At 54.9% G+C, this 23,536-nt stretch overlaps 1 protein-coding gene across 1 annotated transcript; it reads left to right on the top strand.

Annotated features, from left to right (window-relative positions):
• The first annotated feature begins 5,705 nt into the window (after nt 1-5,705).
• Nucleotides 5,706-15,123, top strand: LOC135977172 (adhesion G protein-coupled receptor E2-like). Its single transcript, XM_065576463.1, has 14 exons — nt 5,706-5,715; nt 7,156-7,287; nt 8,444-8,493; nt 8,907-9,008; nt 9,401-9,575; nt 9,982-10,098; nt 10,321-10,553; nt 10,825-11,469; nt 12,016-12,251; nt 12,997-13,063; nt 13,838-13,929; nt 14,198-14,366; nt 14,483-14,590; nt 15,118-15,123. The coding sequence occupies exons 1-14, from the start codon at nt 5,706-5,708 to the stop codon at nt 15,121-15,123; spliced, it is 2,142 nt and encodes a 713-aa protein (XP_065432535.1).
• Nucleotides 15,124-23,536: the final 8,413 nt, after the last annotated feature.

The raw sequence follows: 23,536 nt of genomic DNA, 5'->3' as shown, positions 1-23,536 counted from the left end.
CCCCTACATCAGGGGCTAGGAGCAGGGTGGGGGCAGGACCCCGACAGCAGCTCCCCACCAGCTGGGGTGGCCCCTTTTGCAGGGTGGGGGATTCTCGAGTGGCCGTTCCGCTGCCAGAGCAGCCTAGTGCTGCCTGAGCGTAGCTGGGAATCAGGCCTGTGATTGTTAAGCTCCCAGGGGCCCGGTCACCTGGGTCCCGTCACCCAGCTCAGTGCAGGTGGGTGATACAGGAACGTCTCCCTGCCAGGACTGTACAGAACATCCCCTCTTGTGTTGCAGATATTGACGAGTGTCAGGGCCCGAGCCCGGCAGACTGTGGACCCCACGCAAACTGCACCAATGTGTCTGGGAGTTACTCCTGCAGCTGCATCGATGGCTACGAGTCCAGCTCTGGGAAAGCCAACTTCACACACGCGAGTGACAACACCTGCCGGGGTGAGCTCTCCTCTGGCCCCCACCACACCCTGCTCAGTCCCCCCCGTCCTGCATACACACACCCCTGGGCTCATTCCAGGCCTGGTGCTGCACCAGAGGCTGCCGGCTGGAGCAAAGGCACCAGATCCACTCACTGGGGCTGTGATCACCCGTGACCCTGAACTGCTGCCCCAGCGCGTGGGGGCCAGGATCTCCCCTGCTTCGGTGTTTGTATTGGGAATAAACCCCTACGTTTGCAGGGAGGCGCCGGGGAGACGGGTGGGGCCCTCGCTGTCCCCAGCACACAGAATCCAGGCTGCTAGTGCCCCTGAGCCTGGGAAGGGGCCTCGTGGATGGTCCACATACAGCACAGTGGGCTCTGCCCCCTATGGGCCCTGGGGAGCAGGGAATAGCCCCAGCGCAGGGCACCCCGGCCACGCCCCCAATCTGCCCCCTCCCTCAGGGCTGGGAGCAGAACCTTTTCCAACCCCACACTGACAGAGCCCCCTGGATGGGAGGGTGTTTCCCCAGGGGGCCATTATGCCCCCTTAGGCAGCTGGGGCGGCCTGACCGGAGAAGGGGTCAGGGCGTTCCAGGCCCTTGTCTGCAATGTTCAGCCAGTAATTAGAGCTTGTATCAAGTCCTAGCCGGCCGTTCCCATGGAAACCGCCCTTTACACCCTCGTTTGGGGGGCGCAGAGCACCGGGCCCATCGAACTGGGAGAACTCAGGAACCCATTGGTTCAAACGCTTCCCCTGGCAGAGACCTCGCCCAGCCGTTCCTGCGCCCAGCCCCCGGCCGCGTGGGATAACCCCAGCCAGTGTCCTGGGGCAGGTCTAGGCACAAGAAGAAATCAGCACCGCAGGTATCTCAGCCAGCGTCCCGGGGATTGTCCGGGGATAGCTGGTATCGGGAGCCGTGTGGAGAATCCCTAGGGCTTGCCCCCGGGGGAATTGATGGCGATCACTGTTCTCTTTGGAAGCGCACTGATTATTCCAGACCAGAGTGTCCGGATGGGGAGCGATTCCACAGGAGCTGTTCCTGTCTGGTCACCCCAGCCCGGCAGACCTCCATTGAAGTGCCCAGACACCCCACAGCATTGGATCAGTGGCAAAGGTGCTCGGCCAGGTTTATCGCCAATGCAGCCCGGTGCCAGCGCCCAGAGATGCCACAGGGATGCGGCCACACGTCTGCCTCTGACAATGGACCCCGACATTTACAGACTGAGACAAACCATCCGGGATAAACAACCTACATCCCAGCTTGTGTGTTTCACAACATGCTTGTTACCCCACCCTTGTGCCTTTCTCTTGATGCTTCAGACAAAACATTCCCCATCCGTCAAACCATCTTATCGTGCGCCAGGCAGGGGAATCTTGTGCTGGGATGTGGTTACACAGTCACTGGGTTTTAGCAATGCCGGCAATACCAGCTGCTAAATCGCTTTGTGCTGGTCCCTGTCTGTGCTCCCTGAGCCCCCCGAGTCAGCAATGCACATGCTTGGCTCCAGCCCTGCCCAGCTATGCACTTAACGCGGCTCCAGTGGGTCTCAAGTGCATGGCTGAGCTCCTGACGACAATCCCAGGCACTAAAAAAAAAATCAGATTCGCTTAGAAAATCACGAGCTTTAGAAAGACCAATAAGCAAGGGGCAGAGTGTGGATTGAATTGAACTGAAATGGGGGCAACTTCAAAGCAGATAAAAGGAAATACTCCTCCACCCGGGGCAGCAGTAGCCTCTGGAACTCACTGCTACCGCGGCCTGGAGGCTGTGAACGTCTCGAGTTTTAAAGAGGGACTGGCTGTTTCTATGGGGAGCGACAATGCCTGGAGCTGTGCTAGTTAATGGACAATAATTCTGGGAGGGAGGGAAAAGCTCCCACTTCAGGGCTTCAGCCGAACTCCGACTATTAGAGACCAGGAGGAGACCTTCACGGGGGCAGATTATCCCCCGGCTCCCGCTGCGGGACTCTTACACCTTCCTCTGTAGCACCTGTCGCAGACGGGATACCGGGGTAGATGGGCCCTGGGGCTGACCCAGGCTGGCAATGCCTGTGTGTTCCTCTGTGATTGGAACCTGAGGGGGATTTCTGCCAAGTCCCAGTGTTCCACCTCTTGGGCAACTCAGCATCATACATGGACTCCTACATCTTCCCAAATCTTGGCCCCATTGGGGCTTGGCCCATAGAGGCCACAGTGGCTGTTCTGGGGTCAGAAAGTCCCCTTCCCTCTGTTATGTTCACGGCACACTGTGATGTGACACACACACACACACAGTTAGAAACATCCTCTCGCTGGCAGGCTGCAGCTCAACACAGGGTTATTTCTTAGACTCCAGAACCCCAGCACACGAGGACCCCGAACAGAGAGAGACAAAGCAGGCTGTTCCTCAATGCAGACGGGCACAACTAACCCCACTTGGCTCTAGGCTCGGCTCTTCGGCAGACACACGGCTGAAAACCCAGATCCCATGCTTGTCACCCGAGCCCCCTACTCCGCAAGCAGGTCCAGGAAAGCCCCTTGCAGAAGTAAAGTGAGAGCTTCTGATGCTAACACAGTTTTCAATACACCATATTCTCGAGTGGCCGTTCCGCTGCCAGAGCAGCCAAATGTGGCCTAAGTGTAGCTGAGAATCAGGCCTGTGATTGTTAAGCTCCCATGGGCCTGGTCACCTGGGTCCCATCACCCAGCTCAGTACAGATGTGTGATACAGGAACGTCTCCCTGCCAGGACTGTACAGAGCATCCCCTCTTGTGTTGCAGATATTGACGAGTGTCAGGGCCTGAGCCCGGCAGACTGTGGACCCCACGCAAACTGCACCAATGTGCCTGGGAATTACTCCTGCACCTGCATCGATGGCTACGAGCCCAGCTCTGGGAAAGCCAAGTTCACGCACGCGAGTGACAACACCTGCCAGGGTGAGCTCTTCCCTGTCCCCCACCGCACCCTGCTCAGTCCTCCCCGCCCCCCATACACACACCCCAGGGCTCATTCCAGGCCTGGCACTGCACCGGGGCTGCTGCCGGCTGCAGCAAAGGCACCGGATCCACTCACCAGGCCTGTGATCAGCCATGACCCTGAACTGCTGCCCCAGCGTGTGGGGCCAGGATCTCCCCTGCCTCAGTGATTGAATTATGAATAAACCCCTAGGTTTGCAGGGAGGCGCCGGGGAGACGGGTGGGGCCCTCGCTGTCCCCAACACACAGAATCCAACCTGCTAGTGCCCCTGAGCCTGGGAAGCTCATGGATGGTCCACATACAGCACAGTGTGCGTGTCTGGCAGGGCTGCTTTTCCCTTCCCAGCTGGAGCGGCTCATTCCAGACAATAGCCACCTTGCTCCCGTTCGCTGACCCAGTCACTGAACTCCTGGCTCTAACCAGCCCCGTTCCCCAGAGCACGGTGCATGTCGGACACCTGGATTATCCCCCAGCATCCTCACCCCAGTGCCCAAGGTACAGCTCCTAGATCAGCCTGACCTAGCACTTTCTCTCTCCTTGTAGACATTGACGAGTGCCAGCGAAACACCACAATCTGTGAGCCCCACGGGACCTGCATCAACATGCCAGGGAGTTACATGTGTAGATGCAGTTGGGGATTTGGGAAGAGTCATAAGGATACGTCTAAGATCTGCACAGGTACAATGGGAGCTGGAAACTGTCGTGGCAAAGGCATGATGTTTCTGGCTTTTCTGCAGTGTTGCTAACGCGTGGCGTTTCCTTTAGCCCCACCTCCCAGAGTCACGTGATTCTGCTTTTGGCTAAAATCAAAATTAGGGCCTGGCCCACATGGCAGAGGAAAAACTGCCAAACGTTACGGTGGGGTGACCAACAGCTCCCAAACCAGAGTCAAACAAAACGAACCCCAAAATGGATTTTTTTTAAAAATCTCATGATTTTTAAACCAATCTCATGACTTTTCAGCAGCCTGGCTCACGGTTTGGGGCTTTTATTGATTGCTTGGCATTGGCGATGCTGTTAATGCACGGTCACTGAGCTTACCCAGGATCTCTGACACTAACCCGCATGCCTGGAGGGGGAAACTAACCAGGTTGCCCTGAGGTCTCGCTCTTTCTCTGCGCCACACCCGGGCAAAGTGTCTGTTCTGACTCCCAGCCTGTCTTACACATTGGAAACTGAGCCCGGGGACTGAAGGTTGCCATTTCTCTTGACATGCTGCTTAATTCCCCTGAGGCAGGAGCGTAGGGCATTGGGGATGTCATTAGAAGCTGCAGCATCCTCCCAAACACATCTCGGCTGCTGGTACTAAGGGAGTAACTCTATTAGCTAGTCATTGTAGCAGGCTGTTTTATACTTATGGGAACCAGCCACTAGACCCGGACAAACTTGCTATCTCCTTGTTCCGTGGCTCTCGGCCTTTGCTAGAGGCTGGCACATACGAGCCCCTCACAGGCATGGCATAGGCCTGTTACCTTCCAAAAGGTTTAATAATAGAGCAAAGTTGTGTTTCCTGCCAAAGAAACAAGGGATTTTTTCCAGCCCTGATGCATTCCCGGCTGTGAGCCAGGAGACACAAAGCTCCTCTGGTGTCCAGGCGAAGGGGATTTTAGCCACAAGGATTTCTATGAGAAGCAAAAGCGGTATGAATGAATATCAGGGAGAGCTTAGCGGACAGAATGAGTGCGTCTCTGCACATACATGCCGGGTCCCTAGGTAGAAAACCCCACTCCCTGCACAGGGTGAGTGACCCCGCTGCGCCATGGAGCCCCGACATCCCCCGTGTATCCCCCTTTGCCTGGCAGCTGGCGCTACCTGCGTTGGCAGCCTGGTGAGTTCACGGCCCTCCAGCATTTGGCTAGCTTCTGATGGCTCAGTGGATTCACTCCATGAGCCCCCGGGCCTGGGGGTCACAGCAGAGTCCGGGAATGGACGTTGTCGGGCCGCTGCTCACTGCACAGTGTTAGGAATAGGGGGATCCCCTGGATCCAGCTGCCTTCAAACAACCCGTTTACCAGCTGTGCAGGGCCTGGCCGCATGTGGGGGTCTGCGGGCTTCTGCCATCGACCCCCGTGAGCCACCAGAGAGCAAAGAAACTAGTTTAAAGGAACACCACCCAATTCCCCTGCACTCCCCTGGGCGCAGCCCACCCACCCTTCTCCTAGTGCTCCATGGGAGGGGCGGTGCTGGGTGTATTCCGAATGGCTGGGGTTTGTAACACTGAGCGTGGTGTCCCCTTCTGGCAACTAGCTCCAGTTCAGTGCCCCCTTCTCTTCCATTCATTAATGATGACACTGCAAGTTTGCGGATGACACTAAACTGGGAGGAGTGGTAGATATGCTGGAGGGTAGGGATAGGATACAGAGGGACCTAGACAAATTACAGAATTGGGCCAAAAGAAATCTGATGAGGTTCAACAAGGACAAGTGCAGAGTCCTGCACTTAGGACGGAAGAATCCCATTCACTGCTACAGACTAGGGACCGAATGGCTAGGCAGCAGGTCTGCAGAAAAGGACCTAGGGATTACAGTGGACGAGAAGCTGGATATGAGTCAACAGTGTGCCCTTGTTGCCAACAAGGCTAATGGCATTTGGGGCTGTATAAATAGGAGCATTGCCAGCAGATTGAGGGACATCATCATTCCCCTCTGTTCGGCATTGGTGAGACCTCATCTGGAGTACTGTGTCCAGGTTTGGGCCCCACATTACAAGAAGGATGTGGAAAAATTGGAAAGAGTCCGGCGGAGGGCAACAAAAATGATTAGGGGGCTGGAGCAAATGACTTATGAGGAGAGGCTGAGGGAACTGGGATTGTTTAGTTTGCAGAAGAGAAGAATGAGGGGGGATTTGATAGCTGCTTTCAACTACCTCAAGGGGGATTCCAAAGAGGATGGATCTAGACTGTTCTCAGTTAGCAGATGACAGAGCAAGGAGTAATGGCCTCAAGTTGTAGTGGGGGAGGTGTAGGTTGGATATTAGGAAAAATGCTTCCACTAGGAGGGTGGTGAAGCATTGGAATGGGTTACCTAGGGAGGTGCTGGAATCTCCTTCCTTAGAGGTGTTTAAGGTCAGGCTTGACAAAGCCCTGGCTGGGATGATTTAGTTGGGGATTGGTCCTGCTTTGAGCAGATGGTTGGATTAGATGATCTCCTGAGGTCCCTCCCAACCCTGATATTCTATAATTGTAGCTCCCGGAGTCGTGGCTGCCCCGGGACTCGGCTGTCCGGCCAGGTCACGCTGTGATCCCCATTCTGCGGGAGCCTTTCAAAGTCAGACCCCTTTCCTATGCCTGTTAGTGAAACCCTTCCTCCAGGACTCCTAGCCCCTCCTCGGGGCTTCCTAGCCCCCCTTGCCTCAGGCCCCCACCACTGGGCCCAGCCCTCGGGCTGTAGAGAAGCCCCACCTGTCCCCTCCAAGGCAAGCTTCCTTCTAGCTAGCGCCCTGCACGCAGCCTAAGTCACTTCCCCTTTGCAGCTTAACTAGCTGATCGCTCCCCCCCCTTAACCCTCCTCTGTCAGGGCTGGTGCAGGGAGGGGATCGCAGGGTCCTGGTCTGGAAAAGGTTGGGCCCCTGATCTGGGTGGTGGGGGAGGGGTTGTGCCACAGGGATTGGGGCCCTGCCAATATGAGGGAAGAAAGGAGAATTGAAGGGGGGGGTTAGATGGAGCAGACAGACTGACCGACAGACCACGCCCCCTGCTATCGGTGGGAGGTGCCTCCATGGTCATTCACCCCCTAATGTGCCCCCAGCTCTGCTGTGTGACCCCCTCCCCACTATCCCTTCTCAGACATCGACGAGTGCCGCAAGACCCCAGATATCTGCGGCCCCAACGCCACGTGTATCAACACCTACGGAAGGTACCGGTGTGAGTGCCGGGCCGGCTACGTCCCCTCCAACAAAAACACGACCCTGTGCGAAGGTGGGTCCTGCCGCTGGGGGCATGGAGGAGGCACCTGGGGGGCTGGGCAGGGCCTGGGGTTACAAGGGAGCAGAGAGCTGGGAACTGGTCTGGGATGATGCGCCAGCCCCCCTGCCCCCCATGGATGGGGTCCCTCTGGGTCTCAGCCCTGGCTCGGGGAGCTCAGCCTCCAGGCCCTCACCTCCCGCGGGGGGTGGGGGGGGTGAGCAGGGCAGCCAGGGGCCGGGCGTCTCTCCCCCTCCCCCAGCAGAGCCTGCATTCCTGCTGCACGGCTGGATTCTCTGCCTTGGGAAGATGTCAGCAGGTGGCACAGTCTGTGTCTAGAGGCCACTGTGGGGCCAGCCCGGGGCTCCCTGATGGATTCACTGCCCCACCAACACACACCAGAACCACCCACAGCTGGGGGAGAGGGTTGAGGGCAATGGTCTCAAGTTGCAGTGGGGGAGGTCTAGGTTGGATATTAGGAAACACTATTTCACTAGGAGGGTGGTGAAGCACTGGATTGGGTTACCTAGGGAGGTGATGGAGTCTCCTTCCTTAGAGGTTTTTAAGGTCTGGCTTGACAAAGCCCTGGCTGGGATGATTTAGTTGGGAATTGGTCCTGCTTTGAGCAGGGAGTTGGACTAGATGACCTCTTGAGGTCCCTTCCAACCCTGATATTCTATGAGTCTATGATTCTATGAGTGGTGATAAGGCTGGAATGATTCCACAGCCCCCGTCCCACCCCAGTGCAGCTCAGTCCCCCTAGGATGGGGAGGGGGGACAGTTTCTTTCACAGAGACCGGCTTGTGGGCAGAGGATGGGAACAAGGGGCTGTGCACATGTGTGGGGCTGAGTGTGTGTGTGGGGGGGTTCACTGCTCCCCCTGCTGGGAGAGGATCTATTACACCCATATCACTGACATGGGCTGGGTATATCCCTGCTGGGGGGAGTGGGGGGGACTGCTGTCACCCCTGCTGGAGGGAATGAGTCCTGCTCTGTGTGCCCCTACTGCCCCCTCCTAGGGGGCGTGAGTCCTGCTCTGTGTGTCCCTGCTGCCACCTGCTGGAGGAAATGAGTCCTGCTCTCTGTGCCTGGCTCTGGTGCATGCACCTACCCAGACAGACCCCACATTTCCCCCACCCATCTCTCACTCGTCCTCCCTTTCCATCCCCAGAGCTCACCTGCCCCTGGCTGCTGGATGGTGACAACTCTGCCGAAGCCAAGGTGAGTGGGGCACAGACCTCGGGGGGATAGACCCCGATTCCCCTTTCATGCCACGTTGCTTTTCACTGATCTCGCCCCACGAGGATTCTGGGGCCAAACTCGCCCCTGGGCAAAGAGCCAGTGGCCAGTCCCTGGAGCCCCTGCAGTCCAGCCACGGCCTAGGCCTTTGCCCCGGGGTGATTCTCACCCTCCAGGATCTGCAGCATCAGGCTGCTGCAACTCGCTTCAGCTTGCAACTGCCGTCCCCCCCATCCCTTGCAAACGCCGGGCACCCCCTAGGGGCCAGACGGGGCATTGCCCGCGCTCCCTCTGGCGCCCGGCTTCTGAGCCGAGGGAGCCTCTCGGGACGGGGGGAGGTGGGCTGCGAGTCTGTGATCTCTTTTCCTGAGCCAGGCCTGGGCCTTGTTTTGCAGAATGTTCTGGGCAGCTTCCCGGCACAGGTGGGACGTCTCTGCAAGGCGGCGCTGGAGGAGCTGAAGCAGATAAACTCTCAGAACGCCGAAAAGAAGCTGCAGGTGCCAAGCCAAATTTCGGGGCCTTGCTGGGTTTGTTCCCGTTAGGGGGAGGAATCGCTGCTCCTACTCGGATCTAGTCTCAGGGCGATCTATAGGGATGCAGTGCCTGGAGCAAGAGATAAATAAACAGCAGCACTGCCCAGAAATTCCCACGCCTGCCTCTCAGGTGGGCTCTGTGTCCAAGAAGCTGCTCTCCTAGGTTCCCAGGCTAGATGGGACCATTGTGATCATCTAGTCTGACCTCCCAGGCAGCGATGTCAATTGCAGGAGAACTTCTCTTTAATTTCAGGGGGATTGTGGGAAGGCAGTGGAGGACTAGCAATATGGGAATGGGGTGAGCGGCTGGGGCTCAGGCACTGTGACACCAACACCCCCCACGTTGGTTTGGCCAGGGCTTCTTGGACATTCTGGAGAAAAAGATAAATCTGGTCGGGCAGCAGAGCGAGAGCGTGGAGTGGAGACACCGGATTGCGACGGAGCTGATGGCCACAGTGGAGAAGCTGCTGAGAACACTGGCCCTGACCCTGCCTGACAGCACGATCAGCATCGCATCCACCAACGGCACAGGTCAGCACCTGCCCACGCGGTCCCAGTATTTCCAGTTGGGCTTTTATCACCCGCAGCCTATGCTCCCGTCCCACTCCCCACAGTGACCCCTGCTGGGAGATGGGAGCTTCCCCCCCCCACAGACGGTGGTTCCGCCCTGCTCCCCACAGCGCCCCCTGCTGGAAGATGGGCGCTCTCCCCTACAGTCAGTGCTCCCGCCCCACTCCCCACAGCGCCCCCTGCTGGAAGATGGGCGCTCCCCCCTACAGCCAGTGCTCCTGCCCCACTCCCCACAGCGCCCCCTGCTGGGAGAGGCTGGGACTGGAATAGCTGGGAACTTTCCCCACAGCCAGGAAAGCACCTTGCCTGGCTACAGGCTTCCTCTCCATGTCTCTGTTGTGAGCCCTGGCCGGCATTGTGGTTGCAGAGCTGGGGCTGGCGGTCAGGCAGGCTGGGAACCAGAGCCAGGAGACCGTGACGCTGCAGCAGAGCAAGACGCAGATGGAATTAAACTGGACCAGAGCCCCAGGGCAGGAAAATGAAGGTATGTGGTCATCGCCTGTGCTGGGGTGTGTATAGCGATGGGCACGGCCAGGGCATTGGGAGCAACAGCACAACACCCCCTAGCACAAGGCTGGGGTGTGTATAGCAATGGGCACGGCTAGGGCATGGGGGGCAGCACCCCAGCAGCACAGCACCCCTGGCACCAGTCTGCCCCAGTGCCCCTCCTGCCCCCTATTTCATCCATCTCCTCTGTCTCTCGCAGGCTTCACGCTGGCCGGGCTGCTGACATACCAGGGGATGAGCCCCCTCCTGGATGGTGCTGGGCTGGTGGAGGCGCCCGAGTGGAATGAGATTGGCCAGATGGGGAAGTGGGCGCAGGAGCCGGAGCGGCCCAGCTACCGTGTGCTGTCTCCGGTGGTGTCGGCCTTCATCAGTGACCCGAACCCCCAGGCACTCGGCCTCTCCATCAGCATCCGCTTCAGCCACCCGGTGCCGGTGAGCCCCTCGGCTGGGCATGAGGGGAGGAGAGCCTGGGGCGCTGGGAGGGAGAGCTGGGCCCATCTCTAGTAACACCCCCCTACCCGGGTCAGCTGGTAAATCCGCCTCCCACCCAGGGACAAACTGATGCTCTGTGCCCCCAGCCCAGCCCCTTGTACCCCCCCGACCTGCCCTCTCAGGGATTGGGAGTCCTGCCCCCTGTGCGGCCCCAGCCAGCCCTCCACCCCGCTCCTGCCCCCCCATGCACAAAGTGTCTCTCTGTCCCCAGGAGAACAAGACCGACCTGCGCCTCCTCTGCGCCTACTGGGAGCCTGGCAGCAGGCGCTGGGCCAACCACGGCTGCACCCTGCAGAAGTTGAACACCACCATCACCCGCTGCCAGTTCAACCACCTGGCCAGCTTCGCCGTGCTCATGGCCTTCTATGAGCTGGAGGTAGGCGCGGCCCTCGCTGGGACCTCGGGGCTGGCCTGGTTCTGCTCTTCCCTTCAATCCTCCCCAGCAGAGCAGGAGTCACTCCAGATTCCTCCCGGAGTAAACCCATTTCCCACCGGCAGGCGGGGCCCTGGATCTGATATGGGTCTGGACCCTGAGCTCCGCACTGAGCCGTGGGCAAAGCTCTCCCTGGAGAGACTTGGGGCTTTGCTGCGGAAAAGGCTGAGTCGGAACCCAGGGGGCTGGGCTGGGGTCACTGGTGATTCTCCCTTTGCTGTGTTACAGGGGAGTTACCCACTGACCATCATCACCTACGTGGGACTGACCCTCTCCCTACCGTGCCTCTTCCTCGCCATCCTCACCTTCCTCCTCTGCCGCTCCATCCGCAACGTCAGCACCTCCCTCCATCTGCAGCTCTGCCTCTGCCTCTTCCTGGCCGACCTGCTCTTCCTCACCCCAGTGACACGCACCGGCAGTCCGGTACGGCCTGATTCTCCCCTGCTCTGTTCCTCCAGCAGGGCTGGGGTGTGTGGTTTGAACCCCTTTGTGATCCCTGGATTCTGGGCTGTGCAGGACACAGGGGATTCCCGGGGAGATGTTTCAACCCCGTTAGGCCCCTTCACACTGGACACAGGGTCTGAGTGTCCCCAACCCCTCGAGTTCAGCCAGTTCTCTCTCTATGTCACAGTCTCCCTGTGCCTCAATTCCTCTCCTACGTGACTTCCCCGTGGTCACCCAGGGACACCGTGGCAAGGCTGGGAACAAAACCTGGCTACCCTGAGCCCTGCTCCCCTGCTCTAACCACTAATCTCTGCTCCCTTCCTGCATCAGCAATGTGCAACCGCAGGACCCTCCATAGACCGAGGAACTTGCCGTCCCTGGGTCACGGAGTGCTAAAACTGGAGACCTCTGCTAACAAGAATCCCGGTGTGACCCGCGCCCCCCCCTCCCCCCCCGGCAGGTCTCCCCCATACTCAGCATTTCCCTTCCCCACCGCAATGTCCCTGGGCTCTCTGTCTCCCCCAGGTGGCGTGTGCTGTCATTGCTGGGCTCCTACACTACCTCTTCCTGGCCTGCTTCTCCTGGATGTTCCTGGAGGGGCTGCACCTCTTCCTCACCGTCAGGAACCTGCAGGTCGTGAATTACACCAGCGCCAGCCGGTTCAAGAAGAGATTCATGTACCCGTTCGGCTACGGATTCCCAGCCCTGGTGGTGGCTATTTCTGCAGCGGTGAATCCTGACGGCTACGAAACTTCCAAACAGTACGTGCAGCGCCCATCCCGAAGGGGAGCTGGGATGTGGCTTCCATGCGCTTGTCCGGCTCACCCCAGGTCTGACTTGAACCAAGATTTCCCGGCTCACCCTGCCTGGGAGCTGAATGTCCCCCTGGGACCCTTCCCATCCCCAGGGACACTAAGCCGCCCCGAGTGCTGTAGTTGAGTTGCCCACCTGTCAGACATCTGCACTCCTCACCCCACTGATGATGTGGAAGAACAAGCCAGAAAGATCCCAGCTTGACTCCCAGCTCCCAGGCTGGGTTTGTGGGCTGGTGGGTAGGAAACAAATGCACCTTCTTCCCGTGTGCAAATCCCTGAGGATCCCCTCTCTAAAGTGAGCGACTCACTAAAACAGGGCGTGGCGTGTTCTAGACACCCCAGGCTAGATCCTCTTCTGGTGTAAATCAGGGCAGCTCCACTTCCTTCAGTGCAGCGAGGCCAATGTCCATCCGCTGCATGTCTGGCCCTCCAGCAATACTGCGCCCATCCACCAGAAAGGGTCATTTGAGGAGGTGGAAGAGGAAGTGGGGGCTGGAAGCAGGAGGTGCTGAGGTACATGGGGGGGGGTGTTTGCCTGCTGCCCGCAAGAGAGTCAGCCATGTCACAGGCAGGCTGAGATCCATCTCGCTTTTGAGAGCCAGCTGCCCCGTGACACCCCCTCTCTGCCCCCGGGGCTGAAAAAGGGCAGTAATCCCATTAATGTCACCTTCTTCTTCCTCCCTCCCTCTAGCTGCTGGCTCAGCCCGGAGAGAGGATTTAATTGGAGCTTCCTGGGTCCAGTCTCTGCCATAATCCTGGTGGGTACCTCCCAGAACCACAGGGCCCCATTCTCCTCTCACCTCTGTGACCCCATTGATTTCAGTGAAGCAGGGAGGAGAATGTGGCCCATAAAACACAAGGAAAGACCCAGTTAGATCCCACCTGGCTCATCTGCTGTGGTCAGTCCAGGGATTAGTTCCTGTGCTGTATCCCCAGGCCTACAGCCTTTACTTGGGCACAGCTCCCATGGACGTCAGTAGGAGTTTTGCCAAGTGAAGACAGCAAGAGTTTGGTCTAGTCTAGTTAATGACCCAAGGAACGAGGAAGGGAGAGGGCTACACTCTGCAGTGGTTTTGTAGGAGGGGAACAAATGTCCATACATATTCCTCCCTACCCCCTGGGGAAGTTGGGGTGGGGGAGGGTGGAATTTGTTACAGCCTGAAAGTGGCAGGAAGTATTCTAGAGGCAGGATCTGGAATCTCTGAGCCAGATCCTGCTCTCAGTTACCAGTGTAAACCCCAGATGACTACTGACTCCACTGGAGAGGCTCTATGTTTAACTCTGAGCAGCATCTGGCCTCTGTGATCCCATTGATCCATCTCAGCCCTGGCTGTGCTGTCAGCTCCATGCATGCGGAGGGACCGAGCGCTGCGAGAGGATATTACAGGAGAGGGGATGATTCCCACCGGAAATGAGCAGTCCCCGGTTCTGCAGTGTTCGGCTCGGTCCCCTGGGATCGTTCTCGGCCTCAGCTGGAGTCACCGGGTCCGGATGGGATGTTTTACAGGAAATATTTCCCACTCATCCCACAGATAAATATAATGTTCTTTGCCCTGACCCTGTGGATCCTGAGAAACAGACTCTCTTCCCTCAATGCAGGTGTGTCCACCCTCAGAGACCACAGGTGAGATGGCAACAAAACAATCCTGGAGGGTCAGATGCCTTGGTTTGGAGGGTCCATGGCACCGGGAGGGTGTGAGGGATTGCAGGAGGGGAACAACATATCTAGGATCCATAGGAACGAATTCCCATAGTGTTTGCATTGACAGTAACCCTGTCCCACACAGGAAAGCCAGGGTCAGTAGCTGCACCCCACTTTGCCCAGATCCTCTTGTCCCAATCGCTCTCCATAGGGTTATTGTAACGGGATCTCTCCATCTGCCTTTATCCAGGTTACTGACCTTTAAAGCCATCGCCCAGCTCTTCATTCTGGGCTGCACATGGAGCCTTGGTCTCCTCCAAGTCGGCCCAGCAGCCACGGTCATGGCGTATTTTTTCACCATCATCAACAGCCTGCAGGGAGCCTTCATCTTCCTGGTGCACTGTCTCCTCAATCGCCAGGTAATGCCCACGGCCCATCAGTGCCCACCCAGCACCTTCACCGGCCTCGCGGTGGCCATCTCTGATCTTCTCAGCATTAGTTACATAGTGCAGTGACCGTGTCCCTCACTCTCCAGGTGAGAGAGGAGTACAGGAGATGGATCAAGAGATTCCGAACGTACAGCACAAAATCTCAGACATCCGATCTATCCATGTCTGCTGTCCCCACCACCAGCGCCAAGACGGTAAGAGGTCCTCTGCTCTGTTCCAGTACCAGCCTGTGAAACAGGCATCTCTAGCTGGGTCTCATCACTGCTGTAAAGGTGATTTGCCCTCAAATGATGCAGGATTGGTTATGAGCCAGCTGGGAACGTCACTGCAAGTGTTAGTGAGAGTCGGTCACTATCGAGGCGTACCCTAGATGTCTTAGGCACCAGAACAGAATGGCCTGTCCTGGCACCTCCGCGTTCCCTTCCCTTGGCTCTCCTGGGAGCTCCAGGGGTCACTCACTGTGGGCTAGGCAGGCATTGGCTCTTGCAGTGTAATGATCTGAATAGATCAGATTGTCCCCTGGGATTGAAACCTTGTCAGTGCAGACGGATCATCCCCAATGAGCAGTCAGCACCGTGAAGAATTTCCCTTGGCTCCATTATCCCTATGGGTCAGGCTCCAGGGGCTTTGTGTGTCACCTCCCAGAGACAACCCGCCAGTTTGCACATTACACTCTCAGTGGCCTTGGAACCTATTGTCATTTTTCTGCTTTTCTTGCCAGGTGTAACCCTTCTGCCAGGTGGAGTCGGCATCAACCAGGGCCGGGTTCAATATGTAGGGGTTCCAATACAAATTAGAGCTGGCTGGAGCCCCCTGTGATGTTGCACTCCATATGCTTTATGGAAATATGCTTATGAATATGAGACAACTGGAATATGCTTTACTCTAAATAGCCCTTGTATGGGGTCTTTAGAAAGCTTGTAATCTACTAAGTGTGTTCATCCTGTTTGTTCTCATGTATTATTTCTATATCTGGAGTTAGGAGAATAAGATATAAACTTGTATCACTGATGTAAACATATTAAGTGGAGGCCATTAAGGATGCTCCAGAAACAATCAGTTGTAAATGGTCTTAGTTACTTGAAAGCCTCCCTGTGTACGTGTGGGCCAGCCCATGGGGAATGGAGACTGGGGGTCTTACAGTGACATGTGACCATGTCCCCTGATAATGAAATCCATCTTAAATCTGGTACTTTTCCATTTAGAAGGAGGGGTGGGGACCCAGAGAGACAAAAGATTCCCAACTTGTGTCAAAGCTATAAAAGGGGGTGGAGCAGGACAAAGGGCTGCCAGTCATGAGAAAAACCCTGCTTACCATCTGAGATGTCTGCTAGATCTAACAAAGACCGTACCAGTGGAAAGGATTGGGCCCAGACTAGGAAGGAGTCTAGTCTGTGAAAGAAGCTTATTGGAACATCTTTGAGGGTGAGATATTACCTGTAATTAGGCTTAGACTTGCATGTTTTGTTTTATGACTTACTTTGTTGCTTTGTAACTTACTTTGTTCTGGCTGTTATTACTTGAAACCACTGAAATCCTACTCTTATTAATAAACAAAAGTGATTTTATTAATTATAAAACCCAGAGTAAGTGATTAATAACTGGAGGAGCAAACAGCTGTGCATATCTCTGTTTCAGTGATACGGAGGGTGAACAGTTTACGAATTTACCCTGTATAAGCTTTATACAAAATAAAACGGATGTATTTGGGGCTTGGATCCCATTGGGAGCTGGGTGTCTGGGAGCTGGAGACAGATAACCTGCTGAGCTGTTTTTAGTTAAAGTCTGCAGCTATGGGGGTGTGGCCCAGACCTGGGTCTGTGTTGCAGCATGCCAGCATGTCTGGCTCAAAAAGGCAGGGATCTGGAGTCCCAAGCTGGCAGGGACAACACGCCCAGAGGTAATTTCAGCACATCAGGTGACAATCCCAAGTGGTCTCTGTGACTGAACCTGTCACCCCCACACCCAGTAATCTGGGAAAACTTCAGACCACCCCAGGCGCCTCTAAGAGGCAATAGATCCCCTCTCACAAGCTCTGAGTCTGTGTATAACAAAGACAACTTTTAATAAAAATGGGAAAGGAACCTGGCAGTAATCTGGGAAACACCACAACCACAATTTGAAAGCTTGTGACCGTGAGTAACGCTAAGATATTTTTAATAAAATTCACAGCCAGGTCGCAGGCAATAAACAACAATTCACAGAAGCCTGTCGCTTGTCCTGACTTTCACTAAAAATATTCTGACAAAATGAGGAGGCAAGTTCAGCTCAGCAACCACTGATGTTGGAGCTCTGGGGTCCCACACCACCACTGCCCCCCTTCAAAGTCCTCCCCTTCCACAGAGAAGATAAGCAACGCAGCCAAGTCCCTTGGGGAAGAGACGGGCCCGGGCATCGGGGTCTTGCCAGCTAGGGCCCAGTGCAAGCGTCCTGAGGGGTGCCCTGTTGCCTGCCTCCCCTATCAGGCTATGGCGCTCCCTGGTCAGTTCTAGGGTGGGAATTATTGGGGGACAGAGCTAATTGGAGGGGAAAGGCCTCATGTCCGTGACATAATTGTAGCCTTAGCCATGAGCAAACACCTATCCTAGAATATATTGGGCAGTGTCTTTTGCCTCAGTTTCTCCCCTTGCAGTGTGAAAGTCCAAAAAAGTCTCCTTTAACCTGCCTTTACCCTTTCCCTCCCCTGCACCCCATTCACAGTTGCAGTCTTTGGTCGGCGAAGGTCCAGAGTTTAGAGCGTTCATGTGAGTTCAACTCCCGCCGGAGGGTAGATGGCATTGAGAAATGCCTCGGCTGCTGCTGCCACCACCATGTGTACAACTGAGGTCTGGTCTGACCTACAGACCTCCATTGGTATAATTATGTTGCTCAGAGGGAAGAAAAATCCACACACCCCCGCCCCCTGTGCGACGTAGTGTCGGAGAAAAACAGAGTTCTCACTCTCAGACTGGGTGCAGCAAGTCAGATACTTTATTTTCTCTAGCAATTATGTGGTGGGAGATAGCAGAACAGGTCTCTCACCAGGTAAACAATTACAGCAAGTATTTATACCCATTATTGTATGTATCAAAGGGTGACAGCTGTATTTTGTTTATACATATGTCATCCTGATATCTTATTTTCCTCAACAATTTAGACTATGGTCTACATTCCATACTTATCTAACCCAAGGTCTCAACAACTTCTCATACAGCTCTTTCCCACTCACCTCACACAATCCTCACTTCTACAAATCTCATGTTATTAGCGTAACAGCTAGTCTGACTCTTGCTCTCACAAGGGGACTGTTTAAATAGGAAATCCCCTTCAAATCCCTGTCAGTTCTTTCTCTACTTCCACAGTAGTTATACCAACCTGACCCCCTGTGTAGACACTACTGTGTTGGCAGGAGAGCTTCTCCCATCGACACAGCTACCGCCTCTCAGGGAGGTGGATTAACTACACTGATGGGAGAAGCTCTCTCCTGTCAGCTTAGAGCGTCTCCATTATAGCACCACAGCGGCACAATTGCCTCGGTGCAGCTGTGCCGATGCAGCATGTTAAGTGTAGATGGGCCCTAAGGCTCAGCGGCTAGACCTGGCTATCAGTGATTTCAGCTCCAGCGATCACTTAACAAAACAAGGACTCTCCAGTGTGTCTGATCAGCTCTGCCTTTACACAGTGAGGAGAGAGAGGGTCAAATGGCATCTGGGACTCTTTAGGGAGAGCCCACACCCCCGGGTACAGACACCTCATAGACTCAGACTTTAAGGTCAGAAGGGACCATTATGATCATCTAGTCTGACTTCCCGCATGATGCATGCCACAAAAGCTGGAATAATTCTCTCCCTTGACTCAGCTGTTGAAGTCCCCAAATAATGATTTAAAGACTTCAAGTCGCAGAGAATCCTCCAGCAAGCGACCCCTGCCCGATGCTGCAGGAGGAAGGCGAAAAACCTCCAGGGCCTCTGCCAATCTACCCTGGAGGAAAATTCCTTCCTGACCCCAAATATGGCGATCACCTGTCCCCACCCTCTCTCTTTCTCTCTCTCACTGTCATGGGGATTTGTCATCCCCACCCCCCTGCTTAGTGAGTGAGCGTCAATCGGGGCAGGTAAGCACAGTTCTGCTGCCCTGTCCTCACACAATCAGGGTGACAACATGCCATTCCCCTGCACTCCCTACTAGAGTGATTTGTAACCCAACGCCCGCCCAAAAGGGATCACTTTGACAAAGCAGTTCCCTCTGCTGAGTTCCTAGGCACAGTAGGTGCTTCCGGAAACACAGTCAGTTCCTGGAGTCTGTTCCCCCAGCTCATCTCTCCACATCAGAGGGGAGCTCAGTCCAATTCCACCTACACAGCAATGAAGAACGTGGAGGGAAAGTGGAGCCTTGCATGTCAGAAACACCTCCCTGCTCCAGCCCACCTCCAGACACTGCAGCCTTCGCATGGGGGAGGAAGCTGCTGGTACATTACAAACAGCTGATTGCAGCTCCTCGAGGTGGGGGAAGGGAGCAGGCTCTGTCTTTCCTGGGCGTGGGAACCCTGTTAGAACCACCCCCAGCAGCTGGAATATTCCACAGAAAAATCAGGAGAAACCCCATTGAATTCAGTAGAGTTACTCCTGCCCTGCACCCGGTAAATGAGAGCAGTAGCTAGCCCACCTCAGCACCACACTGGTGTCCCGCAGCTCTGACTCATCTCCCAAAGCCCTGGGAAGTGGCCAGTCTCCAATCTTAAGGGTGGATTCTCAGGGGAAGGAATAACCGACGTCCCGGTCAGGAACCCAGAGGGACATCATCCCGAGGACTTTATCTTTCTGTGTCAGCCTCAGGAGAGTGAAATCATCCATGGTCACCTAGTTGAAATAGGGGAATTTTTGTAAGGGAACTGTAAAAGGGCCTCGTTCATGCTGGTCTTTTGCGCTTGGCTAAAAGGGATCATCCCGGAGAATAGCCACATTGTGGGGGGAGGGGTGTGATGCACATCCACCCCAAAACCGCAGCCCCTCCTTTTAAACGGTAAACCCAACCGGCCTTGCTTGCTATGGGAAAGGAGGTGCTGCAGTTTGAAACCATTCCCACATGTTATGAAGGCGGAAGAAGCCAACCCCACAGACCCTTTGGCTTACCATGGGTGCCTGGAAACCGAATTCTGTTGCCCAGCTGTGTGTGATGTGTCACCATACCAGCAGGCACTCAATATAAAAGGCAAAATGCGATCTTGTACCTAAAGCACATTTGATGTCTGCTGTGAATTGCTTGATTCACTGTGGAAGAGTCTCCCTTTTGTTCTCAGAAATGTCTCTTCTTTTTTATCCCCCCTGGAGGTGCAAATATTTCAATGCTCCCCATATCATCTCCATCCCTGAGGTTATCGCAGATTCGAAGGTGAAAAAAACCGCACTTGCGATGACATGTTTTCCGAGCTCATGCAGTCCTCCCGCACTGACGGGGCCCAGCTGAATGCATGAAGGCATTCGGTGGCAGAGGCCAGGAAAGCATTCAGTGAGCGTGATCATACCATGCAGGAGAAGATGCTGAGGCTAATGGGGGAGCAAATGAACATGATCAAGTGTCTGGTGTAGCTGCAGGAAAGGCAACAAGAGCACAGATCACCGCTGCATCCATTGTATAACCACCTGCCCTCCTTGCCAAGTTCAATATCCTGCTCACCCAGATGCCCAAGAATGCAGGGGCGGGGCAGGGCAGGGGGAGAGGCTCCGGGCACGCAGCTACTCCACTCCAGAGGATGGCCCAAGCATCAGAAGGCTGTCATTCACACAGCTTTGATTTGTAGTGTGGTTACAATAAACAATGTGTCCTTGTCCATCCCTCCTCCCCCATTCCACCCGGGCTACCTTGTTAGTGATCTCACTTTTTTTTTTTTTAAATAAATAGAGAATGAATGGATTCAAAACAACAGGGACTTTATTTCCTTTCCCAGCTGTGGTCGAAGGGGGGGAGGGGGATTGGCTTATAGGGAAGTAAATTCACCAAAGGGGGCGGTTTTGCATCAAGGAGAAACACACACAACTGTCACACCAAAGCGTGGCCAGTCATGAAACTGTTTTTCAAAGCCCCTCTGATGCGCCGCACGCCTAGCTATGCTCTTCTAATTGCCCTGGTGTCTGGCTGTTCAAAATTGGCCACCAGGCGATTTGCTTCAACCTCCCACCGCGCCATAAATATCTCCCCCTTACTCTCACAGATATTATGGAGCATACAGCAAGCAGCAATAACAATGGAAATACTGGTTGCGCGGAGGTCTAACCTAGTCAACAAACGGTGCCAGTGGGCTTTTAAACGTCCAAAGGCGCATTCTACCACCATTCTGCACTTGCTCAGCCTATAATTGAACTGCTCCTTACTACTGTCCAGGCTGCCTGTGATTGGCTTCATGAGCCATGGGAACAAGGGGTAGGCTGGGTCCCCAAGGATAACGATTGGCATTTCAACATCCCAATGGTAATTTTCTGGTCTGCGAAGTGAGTCCCTTCTTGATACTTTTCGAATAGCCCGGAGTTCCTAAAGATGCGAGCGTGCATGCACCTTTCCCGACTATCCCATGTTGATGTCGGTGAAACGTCCCTTGTGATCTCCCACTGCTTGCAGCACCATTGAGAAGTACCCCTTGCAGTTTATGTACTGGTTGGCAGGGTGGTTCGGTGCTAAGATAGGGATATGCGTTCCGTCTATCGCCCCACCACAGTTAGGGAATCCCATTGCAGCAAAGCCGTCCTCTATAACCTGCACATTTCCTAGAGTCACTACCCTTGTTAGCAGAAGGTCACTGATTGCCTTGGCTACTTTGATCACAGCAGTCCCCATGGTAGATTTGCCCACTCCGAATTGATTTCCGGCTGACCGGTAGCAGTCAGGCATTGCAAGCTTCCATGGGGCTATCACGACTCGCTTCTCAACTGTCAGGGCAGGTCTCATCTTGGTATTCCTATGCTTCAGGGTGGGGGAAAGCAACTCACAAAGTTCTATGAAAGTGGCCTTATGCATGAGAAAATTTCACAGCCACTGGGAATCATCCCATACCTGCAATACTATGCGGTCCCACCAGTCTCTGCTTGTTTGCCGGGCCCAGAATCGGCGTTCCACTATATCAACCTGCACCACTGCGGCCATGATGTCCCAATTGTCATATCCCATGCTTTCAGGAATGTCTGTGTCCATGTCCTCCTCATAATTGTCCTTGTGCTGGTGGTTCCTATCCAAGTTCTGCACATACTGCAGGATAATGCACGAGGTGTTTACAATGCTCACAACAGCAGCGCTGAGCTGAGCGGGCTACATGCTCAGTGTGTGATGGCATCTGCACAGGTAACCCAGGAAATAAGGTGTGAAACGATTGTTTGCCGTTGCAAGGAAGGAGGGAGGGATGGGAGATTGACGACATGTACCAGAAACCACCTGCGACAATGTTTTTGCCCCATCAGGCATTGGGGACTGTGGGATAGCTACCCACAGTGCACCACTCCATGAGAATGCTAGCCACGCTACTGAGGACGCACTCCGCTGACAAACTGCGCTTAGTGGGGACATACACGATCAACTGTATAAAATTGCTTTCTAAAGATCGACTTCTATAGACTCAACCTAATTTCGTCATGTAGACATACCCTGAGTGTAGCAAATGCCTTTTAATAAAGGAGGGAAACAATGCGGCATTATGTTGGGGAAACACCACAAACAGGACCATAACATAAACCATGAGCAAAAGACCCACCCCCAAGTATCATAGAATCATAGAATATCAGAGTTGGAAGGAACCTCAAGAGGTCATCTAGTCCAACCCCCTGCTCAAAGCAGGACCAATTCCCAGCTAAATCATCCCAGCCAGGGCTTTGTCAAGCCGGGCCTTAAAAACCTCCAAGGAAGGAGACTCCACCACCTCCCTAGGTAACGCATTCCAGTGTTTCACCACCCTCCTAGTGAAATAGTTTTTCCTGATATCCAACCTGGACCTCCCCCACTGCAACTTGAGACCATTGCTCCTTGTTCTGTCAGTTTGACAATGTCCTTTTCCCCTCAGGGTCTTAAGTCCAGCAACCCAAAAGTCACCCAGCTCACAGTTGCTGTCCTTGGCCAGTGTGGCCCTGCAGTTCAGAAGTTCCGCTGCAGAGTTTACCTCCCAGGCTGGGTGGAAGTGGGGAGGGAGCGAAGGTATGGTGGCACCTTACACTTTCCACTACTCGAGCCCTTGACGGCCAAGCTGCAGACACAGCTAAGTGATAAGCATCCTGCAGCTTTTCCCTTAGTCGGGATACATATTGCTGATGAGTTTCATAACTATCGCCATCCTCTGATACTCCAAAGTACAAGTCTATGGGTCATCTTGGTTCTCACCCAAACATCAAGAGATATGGGGTGACTCCCGTAGCATTGTTCTTTGTGGCGTTGTAGGCATACACCAGAAACGTCACATGCTGGCTCCAGGTTGCCTTCTGTTCTGGTCACAAATTCCCCAACATGGAAACATGGAATCACAGAATGGAATATCAGGGTTGGAAGGGACCTCAGGAGGTCATCTGGTCCAACCCCTTGCTCAAAGCAGGACCAATTCCCAACTAAATCATCCCAGCCAGGGCTTTGTCAAGCCTGACCTTAAAAACCTCTAAGGAAGGAGATTCCACCACCTCCTTAGGTAACCCATTCCAGTGCTTCACCACCCTCCTAGTGAAAAAGTTTCCTAATTGTGACAGGGTTGGGACTCACCACTGCAGCGCCTCCCACTGGTTGTTCTGGGGATTAGCTCAGTCCATGGGGAGTGCCCTCTGCTGGTGGTGTGGTGTCCCGTCCGTCATCTCTTCCTCACTGATGTCTGGACCCGCATTGCTCCTCGCTTCGCAGCATCCTCTTCAGGCCACTGCCCTCTGGCAGTGCCCCCAGTCCATCCTCACTCCCTTCCTGGGGGGGGGGGGGGGGTGTTGTTCAGTAGTCCTTGCACCGGCCTCAGTGGCCAACCCCAACCTCCAAAGTCTAGCCCCTTGTCTCAAGGGCCAGTTGCAGTTTGTCTCAGCCACCCTACTGCATGGCCAGGTGTAGTCCAAGGGGGGGACCCAGGCCTGGCCACTACTCTGGGTCCCAACCCAGGGACCCTTTAGTGGCAGCCTCCCTGCCCTCCTTCTTTCCCCTTGTACAACTGTCCC

This window comes from Chrysemys picta, chromosome 22 (assembly GCF_011386835.1).
Source record: "Chrysemys picta bellii isolate R12L10 chromosome 22, ASM1138683v2, whole genome shotgun sequence".
Classification (NCBI taxonomy): Eukaryota; Metazoa; Chordata; order Testudines; family Emydidae; genus Chrysemys; species Chrysemys picta.
Note: the sequence above shows the minus strand (reverse complement) of the source record. Positions and strands in the feature narration are given on the sequence as shown.

Coding starts and splice junctions, on each gene's coding strand:
- LOC135977172 (XM_065576463.1), top strand. Junction 9,576..9,981: donor CGCATCCACCAACGGCACAG/GTCAGCACCTGC, acceptor TTGTGGTTGCAG/AGCTGGGGCTGGCGGTCAGG. Junction 12,252..12,996: donor GGCTACGAAACTTCCAAACA/GTACGTGCAGCG, acceptor CCCTCCCTCTAG/CTGCTGGCTCAGCCCGGAGA.